A 15,397-nucleotide genomic window follows, 5' to 3' on the forward strand; every position below is an offset into this window, starting at 1 on the left:
CACAAGTACACTCACACTTAACAAATTCAACAAAAAAATGCTAAAATTCACCTTCTCCACATAGTACATGACACCTTCAAGGCCTTTCTCTCCAGGCGGTTTCCAGCTCAGCACCAGGTAATTCTTGGTCGCCTCGGTAACCTGCAGATCACCAGGTCTTCCAGGAACCATGGACTCTGATGGAAAACAGACAAAGTTTAAGCAGCAGAAAATCACCCCTTTCCTCCAGTTCTTCTGGACTTTACGACTGATATAAAGAGTTGCAATAAAAATGTGGAGCTCCTACCTGCTGGTTCCTCCTCTGTGACGATGATCTGTCCAGTCCAGGGAGCAGAGGTACCTGTCAACAAGGAGGTAAATGATGAATAAAAGGAAAGTTATGTATAGAGAATGAACCTGATGCACTACACTAATTCAACATGATCAGCACAAAGGTCATGGAAATGCATATTTATTGTGTTTTGAGGTTTTTAAAGACTCAGTGCTGCCAGTCCTCTAGAACCACCTCTATTAAATGACCAATTAGAAAATCCATAACATCTGATTTATCATGGAAGGACCAATCATATTAGAGGTGAAGTTACTAACAACTAATAACAGACCAGTGACCATGTCGGGAAAACTAGCACTGAAGTATGTATTATTCCTGCTATTCCCATATGGAGAAATGTTGGAAACTTTTGGATACATTTGGAGACTTATTTCAACTTATCTGGAGCCTTTTTGGTTGTGTATAGCACATTAGTAACTGGTTGATAACTTTTGTTCTGTATATACTGTATGTATGACAACATGTCCTGGTATAACAAAAAGGACAGGTGGTTCTATTAGTAGTCATCTTAGGAGCGAAGACAGCTATTTTTGCCAGCGTTGGTGTTTTATTTACCTGTTAAATTAACACATAACGTTATCCAGATAGTCAGTCCAGAGTTGGATGAGGAATATAAACTGAATGTAGTAGTAGTAGTAATAGTAGTAGTGTAGTTTTATTTCGAGCACACAGAATCATCAGATAACAAAGAACAGTACAACATGGTCAAACAAAATTTTCCTGCACTCGAAAAGGTGTGGGAAGAAGTATAACTTATTGACTCCCATCCCTTTTTACAACTAATAATTCAATTAATTCTGCTTCCTTTGCTTTGTTAACACACCTTTTCTTCTGTATATTTTTACAAAAACACAAAACATCCATATAAACAATTCACATACACTTTTTTGGTCACCTCACACACAATCAGATTTGCATAATCAACCGTTTTTTAATATAAACTATAATATTTGTATGCACTTTAATTATTTACTACAAATGCAATGATCAATAAATGTGATAATATCTTATCATGATAATTAATTAATTACAATAACATCTTGTTTTATGCGTACTTCTATGATATAACTAGATATCCACTTATTCAGATAATCTATATTTTATTATGATATTGGATTTACACATCCTTTGTATCTAAATGTGTGTTTACTGTATGTATGGAGCTGAGATGTGAAGTGTGACGGGTGGGAGACAAATAACTTTTTGATTCCATTTGAATCCTGCAGTTGTAGCAGCAGTAGGAGTACTAGTAGAAGTAGTAGTTGTGTAGTTTTAATAATAGTAGCAGCAGCAGTAGTAGCAGCAACAGTAGTCAGCTAGTAATAGTACTTGCTTTTATAATAGTAGTAATAGTACTAATAGTAATAGTTGTAGTAACTGTACTAGTAATAACTGTAGTCGTGGTAGTAGCAGGAGCAGCAGCAGTAGTGCTAACTGTAGTAGTAGTAACTGTAGTAGTGGTAGTTGCAGGAGCAGTAGTAGTAGTGGTAGTAGTAGTAATAGCACTGATAGTACCAGTAGTGCTAATACTAATAGTAGCAGTAGTAACTGTAGTAGTGGTAGTAGTAGTAATAGCACTGCAGTACCAGTAGTGCTAATACTAATAGTAGCAGTAGTAACTGTAGTAGTGGTAGTAGTAGTAATAGCACTGCAGTACCAGTAGTGCTAATAGTAATAGTAGTAGTAGTAACTGTAGTAGTGGTAGTATCAGGAGCAGCAGTAGTAGTGGTAGTAGTAGTAATAGCTGTAGTATCATTGACAATAGTTGATAATAGTAGCAGCTGCTGCAGTAGTAATAGTAGTAGCAGCAGTAACACATGTAACATGTGTAAATAATGGCACAATGGCATCACTGTCTATAGGCACCATATTTATATATCTAAAACCGCACCTGTCCAAATCTGTATATATTCAAATCCATATTTATATATTTTTTTATATTTATAACCATTTGCACTACATTCATATCAAACTGTATTTGCACTCTCCTTTTAAACACTTTTTTATTCAAATTTATTTGACTGTTTTACGTGTATGTGTATGTTTATGTGTGTGTTTGCTGCTGAAAACACTGTGAATTTCCCCATTGTGGGATTAATAAAGGAATATCTTATCTTATCTTATCTTATCTTATCTTATCTTATCTTATCTTATCTTATCTTATCTTATCTTATCTTATCTTAAATCAGACAGCATCAGGAATGACTTGTCTGCTGTTGACATTCTTTTGTGAAATGAAGCTGTGTGTTTCTGAGTGTACTGTAAGCCATTTGTAGCAGAGACACAGTGACATAACATCAAACCTACACTCTGTTCTGTCAGCACCAGTACAGAAACCTTCAAAATACACATATAAATAGTGTCGATATCAGTGTTAATATCTGCTATTCTCATATCATGTCATGGGGACTGGTGAGCTGTATTTGACCACACGTACAGTAAATGTTCAGTACCTCTCATACGTGCACGGTCCGCCGGATCCATGGCAGCCACTGGCTCTGACACTCGGGACGGGTGACTCATGCCACTACTGTTGACAGCACGAACACGGAAGACATAAGAGCGACCCTCCACCAGGCCTGTCACTGGGAAACGGGCGAACTTGACCGGGGTGTCATTGCATTGGATCCAGTGGGTGGTCCCAACCTCACATCTGGACACAGGAACAGATAATACTTTACTTGAATGGATATGTTTTTCCAACCAGAGTAAGTCGATTAGTTTTGAGGTGAATCAAAATAAGATCAAAACTGATAAAGAGTGGATGAATTGCAACTATATTTGATTTCAGACACTTCAAACACTTTTACAGACTCAACAATAGCCTCAGTCAAGTAGAAGCAGTGCCATAAACTTTAGTTTTGCATCTCTATGAAGTAGAATATTATATTAGATTATATTATAATAGATTACTTTACATTACTTTAACCCTTTCATGCATAGTGGTCACTCCAGTGGACAGTTATTCTACAGCTGTTCTCTTGTATATTCATGGGTTTTGTTGTTTTAGTTCCATTTCAGCCAACACAGTGGACACTTATGCATATGTAACTTTGTTCTTAATAAACCTGATCTGTGATAACATGTTTGAGTGTAAATCAATTGTTATTAGACTGTAATTAGCATTTTTTCTGTAACAAAATATTTTTTTTGGTATATTATCTCCATGAAGTGAGTAATAACTAGCATTAGAGTAGGTTTAAATATGAGAAAACAAAAGATTAGCAGCATTAAATGGGTTTATATTTCATAGCTTTCACTGTATATAAGTAAATATGTGTTTCTTTGCTTCAAAAATTAAATGCATCGTATCCATTTGTGTGGACATTTTTGCAGCTCCATTAAAAATAGGTTCATAAAAAGATGTCAATTGCATTTTTTTTCATGCCTAAAGAGGAATAAAAACGGGGGAAAAAAATCATGATTAAGGTTCTCATAATTCATGCATGAAAGGGTTAAACTAGATTAAACTTTATTGATCCTGTGGCCAGAGCCCTCAGGAAATTAAGGTTCTAGTCGCAGCACAACACTGAATGTACACGTATAAAAAGAATTAGAAGACAAAAAGGAAAAGAAAATAACTATAACAAAAATTTTGGAAAAAATAAAAACAGACAATTGCACATTATAAGTACCAGTAGTGATAAATAAAAAAAGAAATAATAATGATAATAATAATAATAATAATAATAATAATAATAATAATAATAATAATAATAATAATAATAATAATAATAACAAAAAGAAGAAGAAGAAAAATAGTAATAAAAAAACTAAATAAACAACAAATGTGAATTTCAGTATGATATTGAGTAGGAATATCATTTGTAGCTGACTCATATAAAACAACTGCTTCAAGAATCATAAAATAAATAATTTCTGTTCTATATAAATATATTTCTTGTATGCTGAAGAATTTTTCCGCCTTTTTTTACCACCAAATCTTGCAGAATGCCACAATCTATTTTTCCAACTCTGTGATGGATTTTATTGACAAATTGGTAGATAAAATGTAAACGTAAATGTTCGTTAAAAGGAAGCGGCCCGCTGACAGACCTGTCCACGAAGTAGCCAAGGATAGAGTTTCCACCGTCGACAGCTGGCTGCTTCCAAGTGACAATGATGTAATCCTTGTTGGCGTCCAGACAGCGCACGTCCAGAGGGGCACCTGGAGCTCCTTCAACCTCAGCATCCGCATCTAAAACACGCAGTGGAAAACATCAGCACTGTCACTATTCATACACTGATGTCTTTTAATAACCACACATTGTTAGATCAGCCATCTGTTTGTTTACATTTGACCCACAGTCTTGTCTACGTTACTTTGACTCTTGCTGATAGCTGTGCCCTGCAGTGAACTATGTATCTGCAGGGCATAGCGCCAGGAATGTCCCTGGTCCTCCACTCCAACACAAGTTCAGAGCAGGAGGACAGAATTAGTAGCAGCAGCTTGACCCAGAGTGAAAGAGGATAAGAGAGGTGACTCTTAAAGAAACATAACTCATGTACCAAAGTAAAGTCAGGCCAACAAAGGCTGCGCGACAAAGAGACGAACATACAAAGGTCGTATTATAAAGTAGTGACATTGAAATAAACCAGCAATATTAAATAAGAAAATACATAGACGGGTGAACAGAAATTATCTTTATGATTCCTTCATATGATGACTTCATGTTTAACCCTTTCATTCATAATGGTTACTACAGTGGACAACTATTCTACAGCTGTTCTCTTGTATATTTTATGTTATGTATATTTTATATGTAGATTATATTTTTATATTTTGTTGTTTTAGTTGGATATCAGCCAACACAGTGGACACTTATGCATCATCCCAAACACTACAATTCATACCATTATTATAACTTTGCTGTTCTTGATAAACCTGATCTGCAGTAACATGTTTGAGTTTAAACAACGGTTAATTGTTAGACTGTAAGAAAGAGTTTTGGGGTTAGTTTTAGACAAAAAGTTTTTTTTTTTTGTTTTTTTTTTTTGCATATTATCACCATGAAGTGAGTAATAACTAGTATTAGAATCTGTTAAAATGTGAGAAAATATTAGATTAGCAGCATTAAACATGTTATTATTTCATTGTTTTCATATCATTTTCTGATATTGGGTTTTAAATATATGTTTCTGTGCTTCAAGAATATAATGCATGGTGTAGCTTAGTGGATATTTTTGTAAATCCATGAAAAAAACAACTCAATTGTATTGTTTTTTTTTCATGCCTAAGGAGGAATAAAAACACTCAAAAAAAAAAAAAAAAAAAAAAGACCTCAACTAAGGTTCTCATAATTAATGCATGAAAGGGTTAATTAGATTCAGTGTTTGGTATTTACTGGCCTCTAGTGGTGAAATGCCAGACTGAAACCACTTGAATACCCTCCTTTATGGTGGCCACAGAAATGTGTCCAACGTAGAAACAATGTTTGCTCTATTAACATTTTTATTATTTTAATGTGATTGTAACCTAATGTAAATACTACAAATATTATTTTATTAATTACTATTTTTATTTACCTTTATTTAACCAGGAAGTCCTATTGGGATTAGAAAAACAGCGACATTCCTCCTTCACGGCATTCTCTGTGACGCTTCTGAATGAATAAATGAATGAATCAATGAATGAATGAATTTAATTCGAACGAACATGTCTAAAATTGAGGGAAAAAAAATACATGTAAACATACGTGTAAAAATACGTGTAAAAAAAAAAAATAATATAAGCATCATCAAATCATAATATGAACAAGTTCAAAAAAGGAGTGGACAGAAGTATGCACTATTTTAAAAATTCCCACCCCTTTCTACTAACCATGGTTTACATATCTATCAATTTACTACATAAATATCCGTATACTACATAATTACTACATAATTATCCATACCAATATACACTACACAAAATTTATATTTTAAAATCATTAACAGAGAGGAATGTCTGTAGTTTAAGAGTTCACTGTTATTACTGCTACTATTATCGTCATTATTATTATTATTATTATTATTATTATTATTATTATTATTATTATACAGGGTGGGGAAGCAAAATTTACAATGAACATTTAGTTGTTTTTTCTCAGCAGGCACTACGTCAGTTGTTTTGAAACCAAACATATATTGATGTCATAATCATACCTAACACTATTATCCATACCTTTTCAGAAACTTTTGCCCATATGAGTAATCAGGAAAGCAAACGTCAAAGAGTGTGTGATTTGCTGAATGCACTCGTTACACCAAAGAAGATTTCAAAAATAGTTGGAGTGTCCATAAAGACTGTTTATAATGTAAAGAAGAGAATGACTATGAGCAAAACTATTACCAGAAAGTCTGGAAGTGGAGGAAGCAACAAAAAACGTACCAAAGCTTTTATTAAAGCTCTCAAATCCAAAATCCTAAAGGATCCAACCAAATCCATGAGAAAAATGGCAATTGAACTTGAGGTAGACAACAAGACCGTTAGAAATGCAGTAAAATATGATTTGAAGTTAAAATCTTACACAAGAACACCAAAACACTTGTTGACAACAGCAACAAATCCAACTTTAGCAATTTTTGGGAATCATGTTTATGGCCGCCTTCTAGCCCAGGTCTAAACCCTCTGGATTCTGCTATTTGGGGCGTTTTAGAACATGCTACCAATAGAACATCACACAGCAATGTCGACTTTCTTAAAGATACTATTAAAGAAGAATGGGAGAAGTTGTCACCCGAATATTTGAGGAACACTTGCGCAAGTTTCAGGAAGCGTGTGAAGGCAGTTATTGAGAAAGAAGGAGGACACATAGAATAAAAACATTTTCTATTATGTCAATTTTCTTGTGGCAAATAAATTCTCATGACTTTCAATAAACTAATTGGTCATACACTGTCTTTCAATCCCTGCCTCAAAATATTGTAAATTTTGCTTCCCCACCCTGTACAGTCCTACATTTGGATGCCTGTAGGCTACACTGTAAAAACACACTGGACCTTTTCAGTCTAATACAGAAATACAAGTGTAATAATAATCTAAGGGTTTGTTGGAAAGAGTTGTAAGGAAACTGGGCAGCCTATTGTTCCTCCTGGAGGCAGACATCAGTATTTTATTTGGGATCAACGCCAGACTCATTCCATATCTGAGCTCCCTGTGAATAGCTCAACAACAGAAGGGCTCATATAGTATTTTTATTCTGAAGACCTCCAACAGGAGCTTCTTTTTTAAAGGGAGCCCCTCAGCAGTGACAGGACAACAACAGGGTGTATTATCCAGTGTGTTCATACTCGACATGGTTCCTCTGGAGAAGCTGAAAGTTTAAAGGTCAGACTGTCTCTGAAGGCAGTGGAGATAAGCTTCACTGACCACTTTTTCCACAGTGTTCGAATGGAAGCCAGAGAACAGAGCCTAATGGAAATATCCTATTTAAAACCACGCACTTACCTTCAAACACTTGTCTATTAAATGTGGTATGGTCATCAGGTGCCAGGGGATGTAGCCGTGTCTTTGACCTTCACACATGTACTAACCACAAACACTAGAGGAATCAGGCCTGAATTACAGTCGAGAAGATGTATATGTGGATGTATGCAGTGTGTGCTGTATACACACTGATGGTCATGAAGTTGGAATAAAGTATTTTTACCTCTTCTAATAAAATGACTGTGTGTGATGATTTATGATTTATTCGTGATAGATAAAGTGCATCTGGGACTCATTATCTAATCATTGCACCAGGTCAAAGGTGGTACTGATGTGTATAAATACGAATAAAAAACTAGAAAACAAAATCAATCTAACTTTATCCAACAGTGTATTTGATTTTAACCTAAACAGCCGGCGGTGACTAAAAGACCCTACGGATGTAAAATGTTTAATAACCTCGGAACCAGTAATCCTATCAATAGATTTAAATAATTCAAGTAAAATACAGTTTCAGTGGTATCAGATATGATCCGTTTGGATATTCAGAGGCTCCATAAAACACCAATAAAACTCAAGTAGTTCCACTGATGACAGTGGTTGTAGATGCTTGTTTTTATATTTGGTTTGTTGAAAATCTCTGTTTCTCTGTTCTGATATTATAACCTTTGAATTTGCACTGACATTTTATTAACCTCTATATGGCCAGTGTACCTAAATACCTGATTTTGACTAAAAAATGCAAAATGCTAAGGATAATATTATAATAAATCACTGAGGAATCATTAAACATAGGCAACAAATAATTTGGAAGTTGGCAAAAAATAGTTCTAGGCCTTTTAGAGATTTGATGAGATGAGTCATGTACAGTTTCTGAGGATAATGCAACATGTATACTGGGTGTCCTACCTACCTCGGACAAACAAGTAGGCTGAGTAGGTCTCATAACCAGACTTGGTGGTGACACGTAGGGTGTAGAGTCCCTCATCCTCCTTGTTGAGGTGTGTGAACGTCAGTGTGGCTTTGTCTCCACTCCAGTGCATTTGGTACCATTTAGAAGGAGACAGCAGGACGTCTGGAGGACACGACAGAAAGTATTAGCAAAGCAAAAGAACAGTATATTTCTTACAAATTAAGTTGCAGATCTCTGAACACATGTGTGATATAAGGGAGGTAGAGCCTCACCTGTCATTATAAGAAGAAAAAAACAAATAGTGATAAATTAAAATAAATGTTATTTGTCCGCTGATCTGTTCTATAAACTCCTACTTGTAAAACCTTGTAAACCCCTACTGTGTGAGAGTGTGTGTGCTTGAAGAGGCTGGGTATTTTTGGGTTTGTCTTACTGTCAAATGTGTTGTATTAGTTGTTACATGTGTGACTTATTCTTTGTGCCTGGGTCCCCCTCAAAAAGCTCTTCAGCTTCCCAGGGTGTCCCATTTCACATAATGTAAATGCACAATTTAATGTGTTTACACTTCTTTCTTTTTTAAAAGGTATGTGAATGAATAAATGAAGGAAGGAAGGAAGGAAGGAAGGAAGGCGGGAGAAAAGAAGGATGGAGGGAGTGAGGGGAGGAGAGAGGTAAGGAAGGAAGGAATGGATGGATGGATGGATGGTTGGAGGAAGTAAGGAAGGAAGGAAGGAAAGAAGGAAGGAAGGAAGGATGGAAGGAGGGAGGGAGGGAGGGAGGGAGGGAGGGAGGGAGGGAGGGAGGAAGGAAGGAACTAGAAAAGCACTTGGAGAACGCAGACCTCCACCTCCGCCAAGACAGATCTGCCCCCCCCACCCCCACCCCCCGATCACCACCAAACTTTAATCATTTGTTCCTCGTGCCAGTATCAACATTTCCTGTAAATTTCATGAAAATCCGTCCATAACGTTTTTAATTATCTCGCAAACAAACAAACAAACAAACAAACAAACAAACAAACAAACAAACACACAAAGCAAAGTGATCACAATACCTCCTGGCAGAGGTAATGAATGAATGAACGCATTTTCCATTCAATTCCAATAATTTAGATTATTTTTCAATTCAAAATTGCTGAATTTCTGAATTTCCTGTTCAAATACACGGAAGAGGCATACGGCGCGGCACATAATCCTTCACAAACTGTGCCTCATCCCATGCAATTAGAGTGTGTTGCCGTGTCTCTGTATATTGTTAATAAAATGGTTTTAAACACTTTGATTATACACCCTGACTTTCTATAGTCTGGATAATGTATAAAATTTATGAGTGTAGCTTGTTCAGTCTAGCAGATCAATCATAAAACTGCATAAAAACGGCACTTGGTGAGGCAGCCAGTACTCCTGCTTCAGGACAGGGGACACTACTGAGCACACAGGTTCTTCTAGCTACTGTGCGAGTCAGGCGCAGTGATTGGTTTATTTTTCCTTCTCTTTTCCTTAATCTCAAAATGGAAGATTACATATCCAACATAATTTGATTGAAAACTAGAAGCACTTGGAAAGCGCAGACCTCCGCCAAGGCAGATCAGTGCCCCCCCCCCCCATGTCTGTCTGTCTGTCTGTGTACAAGATAACTCAAAAAGTTATGGACGGATTTGGATGAAAATTTCAGGAAATGTTGAAACTGGCACAAGGAACAAATGGTTAAATTTTGGTGGTGATCGGGGGTGGGGGTGGGGGGCTCTCTTTTCTAGAAAAGCACTTGTAGAGCGCAGACCTCTGCCAAGGGAGATCAGTGCCGCCCCCCCACCCCGATCATCACCAAAATTTAATCATTTGTTCCTTGTGCCAGTATCAACATTTCCTGAAATTTTCATCCAAATCCATCCATAACTTTTTGAGTTATCTTGCACACGGACATACAAACAAACAAACAAACAGACAGACAAACCAACGCCGACAAAAACATAACCTCTTTGGCGGAGGTAATTAAATATGACCCTAAATGAAATATGCGTCATGTAAAGAATGATGATATGAGACAGGAAACATGACCTGTTTACTGTTGACAATCAAATGGTGAATAAGATCCTCTTTTGGGTTCATATATTTGTAGATCTACCTCAGCAGTCATCAACCTCACCGCATGTCACTGAGGTTTGGGAGGGCTGTGAAACGAGTTAAACTAGAAAAGCACTCAGAGTGTGCAGACCCCTACCAAGGCAGATCAGTGCCACCCCTCCCCGATCACTACCAAAATTTTATCATTTGTTCGTTGTGCCAGTATCAACATTTCCTGAAATTTTCATCCAAATCCGTCCATAACTTTTTGAGTTATCTTGCACACAGACAGACAGACAGACAGACAGACAGACCAACGCCGGTAAAAACATAACCTCCTTGGCGAAGGTAATGATGAGTCTTACCATCTCGGTACCACTGGACCTCAGGCTGGTACCGGTGCAGAACCGGGTAGATGACGACTGTGCACCCCAGACTCATGGTTTCACCCTCTCTTCCGAATGAAACCCCAAACCTATCCACAATATGAGTCTGGAAGGTAATGCCGTACTCAGACACAGGACCCTCTACAGACAAAGCATGAGGCAGAAGAATCAGAGCTTTGACCAACATGTTCATGTGGAAACTGTTCACACACACGACAAATGTACTAAAAATAAGAAAAAATATGACAGTGAAAAAAGACAAATCATTACATATCCAGAGAAAACCCCAGATAAATGCTGCTACATCACAGCGTGGCAGTCACACAAAAAGATGAAAAACATTTGTCAAATGTGGATAAAAGCCACTAACACAAATATAGACCAACACAGTGACTGAAAGGACATTTGAGGAACATTTGAGTTTCATGCATTGAACAGTGAAGCAGCACAGAAGCATGAAAATCTGGTGACGTTAAGAAAAACACCCAATATCAACCATTTCAGATGTTCAAGAAGTTGAACAAAATAACTTGTATGACAAGTTATTTGGGACAAAAAAAAACACATCTATGATAAATACAACCAAAACTCTTTTAATTGAAGTTAACATTATCTTACTTTAATATCTATCTACTCCACTAACTACATGTCAAGAGCCATTCTCACTGCATAACGTCTACATATGTCACAGTTCTAGAATACTGTAAAGTCAAACAGACAAAAGTGGCCATGCATGGACACATCATCAGTGAATACATCAAAACCTTCTCAAACCAGGTTCCTGTCACCCTGTTACCTGTAGTTTTGGCCCCTGCAATGCCGCCGCAGCATCAAAGAAACAAGAAAGTTGTTAATGCAGTAGCAGCCACGGTTTCCCCCACACCAGCCCCACTCCACCCACCACTGAGGTCAATTATCACAGAGGATTAATCCACATCAGTGTTGGGGAATTAGTAACAACATGTGACATCAATTAGACTGGAAAGTAAATGAAGCTGTAGGATATCACATGTACTATGAGAATAAAATGGTAGTGATTAAAAACAATTATATCTGAGAATTCACTATACGGACAAAACTACTGGGACATGTTGCATTCAGGTGTTTCATTGTTAACAGTTGGTTGGGTGCAAGGTTATAATAGTTTTGGTTTTTTCATTGTAGTTTAGTTTTATTTAGTTTTGACTTTCTTTTCTCTAATTCAGTTAGTTTTAATTCATTTTTAGAACAGGTTTGCTAATTTTTAGTAGTTTTTTTTTTTTTTTTCTAAATGCTTAGTTTTAGTTTAGTTTTAGTTTTGTCGTATCTTTTATCATCTTCTCCGTCGTATTCAAATAAATCCCGTAAAGGACTCTGCTGCTTTCTCCCATCTTTAGTCTCCATGTTTCCAGGTAGAATGAGGACCGGAAGACGACTCTAAACGACAAGTGACGAGAAGTGACGGACCGTGAAGTATCGTACGGTGCTGCTAGCTAAAATTGCTAGAGCGAAATAAATTGTGTTCGTATCAGTCCGACATTGACAAAGACAAAAACAGGGAATTTTACCCATAATTTTTATTAGTTTCAGTTAGTTTTGTAAGCACACAATACAGTTTCAGTTAGCTACCATTTTTTTCTTTTAATTATAGTTTTTATTTATTTCAGTTAACGAAAATGTTTTTTCAATTCTAGTTTTCATCATTTCGTTAGTTTTCGTAATAACCTTGGTTGGGCAACATAACCATTATGACAAATACCATAATATACGTAAATATTATTCATAACATTTTTATGCTGTCATCAAGGTTAATTTTGTTTACATTGTCATATAATACACTAACAGAATGTTCCAGGGTTTGTTTTAATCCAACCCTTTATCAGGCAAGTTACTATTTTTGGTAATTTCCACATTACAAGACAGTGACAGCACTAGTTACAGTGAGGCAACAGTCTCAGGTCCAATGTGGTCTACAGGGTCTGTAAGGTCCACCTCTGCATGAACAGTGAGGTACCTGCTTTGTTAGGTACCATGAAGTAACGGTACTAATGTAAGGAATGATGTTCATTGTATTTCATGTATTTTTTGCCTCTTATGGGTAAGGAACCAAATATGTCAACTTCACTGACCTTGATTTTCTACATAACAATAAAAAATGTTGAAAAATTTCATTAAAGTAATAAAGTCTTGTTATGTTCTCCAATAACACATTAAGCTTGAAATCTGGAATTTCAGTGTATTTCTTTGAGTGCCCTATAAAGGGTTAATTTTATTCCAGTTGCTTTTTTCATTTAAAATGTTTTAAATGTCCAACATCTAGATTTTAATGATCATGTTTTGACTGTAAAACACAGCAATAATAATATATATTCAGGACAAGCAGTAACAGTGATTAAAGTGTTAAATTGTTGAACTGGATTGATTCCCTGTAACTGAGCCCAAGGTCTACAATTTTCTTACTGTGTTGATTTTGATTTTTGTGTAAATTGTGTTTCCGCTTTTTTATGTATATTCTGTTTCTGTATGTGAAACCAAAGACACTTCTTCACTTTGTGGATAATAAGGTTCAACCTTACGTAATTAATAATTTTGAAACACAAGTTTTTTTCAACTCTCTCTCAGGACGAAAATAAATCTTAACATGATAATTACTGACGATGACTAACATGACATTTTCATCATAATGTCTCAGATCAACAGGAATGGATAATCAGACAAGCTGTAGGTGTGATATGTCCAAGTATTTTTGTTCTTATAGTGTACCCTCTTGATTAGTTTTTAAGTTTTTCTTTGAAATCCAATCATTCCAATCACAATTAAAAGTTCACAATCATCGGTGTGGTCTACTGTAAGTTTGCATGTTTATTTCCAACTTTAAAGAAATGTTAGACAAGTAATCAAAAAGTGTAATAGGTTACATTACGTGCATTAGGTATTTAAACTACTAGAGTTTCAGACAGTATAGCACAGTAATCTGTAATCTATTACATTCTAATAGTAACATTCCCAACACTGTCCACATTCCAGCATCATTGATTTCAATTATGCAGAATGACTGAAAAATACTTAGTGTAAAAATTAAGTTCAATTTGCACAACTCCCTGCTGTGCAGCAGAAATACAACATAATAGAGCAAAAATCCAGAATTAGCAATTAGATGTGAACAATGTTGAACGTCCTGCCTCAACGTGCTTCAAGGAGAAACTAATGCACCAATTGACCTTTTCACAGGAAACATTTTGACTTGTTAAGGGATAAAATGATATCATTACAAATGGCTGCGTCCCATTTAGGCGTATCGGTTTCAGGACTTGGAGTTGTGCATGCCGGTTGACCTTCAGGGGCAACGAAATGAAACACAGCCATCATTGATATTATCAGTAACACCTGCGTTTTTCCTGCTCTTACCAGCCAAAATACCTGCTGTGAAAAAGATCTACAGTCAAAAAGCAGCCAATATTTAGTCATTAGCCATGGATGCTAACACTGTTTAGCATTTTGGACTTTACTGAATGGACTAATATTTGCTAAAACTAAGTTGTAACAATATAACAAGATCCAACAGTTTGTTGTGCGTGAATATTTTTTTTAATGTATCTTCTGCTCTTCTCTGGTAATAAATAATACTGAAGCTATAAACAAACACTTACGTCTGGGTGCTGGCAGGTTCTCATCAACTTCACCTTTGAACCCTATGATCAACAACAACAGCAGTTGTTAAACCACACATGTACACTAGCAGTGTTACACAAAAAAGTACATGTAATTATACTGACAATGTATGAGTATGTTATTGCTCAGGTTGTGTTGTTCAGACTATTTATGATCAGTGTATTAGAATACAGCTGTGTTTCTCAACCTTTGGGGAAGGAATCAAAATGGGTCTCAGAGTTACAGAAACAATGTAACGTGAATTTATTTTTCTGTGAAATGCAAAGGAGAATAAACAAAAAATGATGTAAAAGACACAACCAAAGGAAAATTACATAACAAGACAGATAAGAGATGAATGATACTAGCCTGGTCAGCCATCCGGTTTTCACAGTGTATTCAATACTGTTTTTTTTTTTTTTTTTTTTTAATTTTATGATGACTTCCCTTATTTTTTTTTTTTCCAACTGTACTGAAAACATTTAAGTATACAGTACAAAAATGTGAACAAACAACAAGATGTCAAAAGGGAAAAAGCATTTGAACATATAAGTTTAAGAAAGTAATGAAAGATACAAAGCATAATATACAAATAATAGTATCAAAAAGTAAATAATTAAATAAAAATAACAGATCTAACAAATATAAATAAATAAATACAACAGA

General features: G+C 35.8%; 1 protein-coding gene across 2 annotated transcripts in view; it reads right to left on the reverse strand.

Moving 5' to 3' along the window:
- Positions 1–15,397, reverse strand: part of LOC115411368 (myomesin-1-like) — a 76,426-nt gene that overhangs the window by 43,103 nt on the left and 17,926 nt on the right. For both annotated transcript variants that reach the window (XM_030123474.1, XM_030123475.1), the window contains exons 8-15: positions 14,731–14,772; positions 11,898–11,912; positions 11,081–11,242; positions 8,653–8,814; positions 4,388–4,529; positions 2,785–2,984; positions 287–340; positions 52–176 (exon numbers count right to left, since the gene is read on the reverse strand). In XM_030123474.1, coding sequence (XP_029979334.1) covers positions 52–176; positions 287–340; positions 2,785–2,984; positions 4,388–4,529; positions 8,653–8,814; positions 11,081–11,242; positions 11,898–11,912; positions 14,731–14,772 — 902 coding nt within the window. The remainder of the gene's footprint in view (positions 1–51; positions 177–286; positions 341–2,784; positions 2,985–4,387; positions 4,530–8,652; positions 8,815–11,080; positions 11,243–11,897; positions 11,913–14,730; positions 14,773–15,397) is intronic.

Source organism: Sphaeramia orbicularis, chromosome 20 (assembly GCF_902148855.1).
Source record: "Sphaeramia orbicularis chromosome 20, fSphaOr1.1, whole genome shotgun sequence".
NCBI lineage: Eukaryota > Metazoa > Chordata > Actinopteri > Kurtiformes > Apogonidae > Sphaeramia > Sphaeramia orbicularis.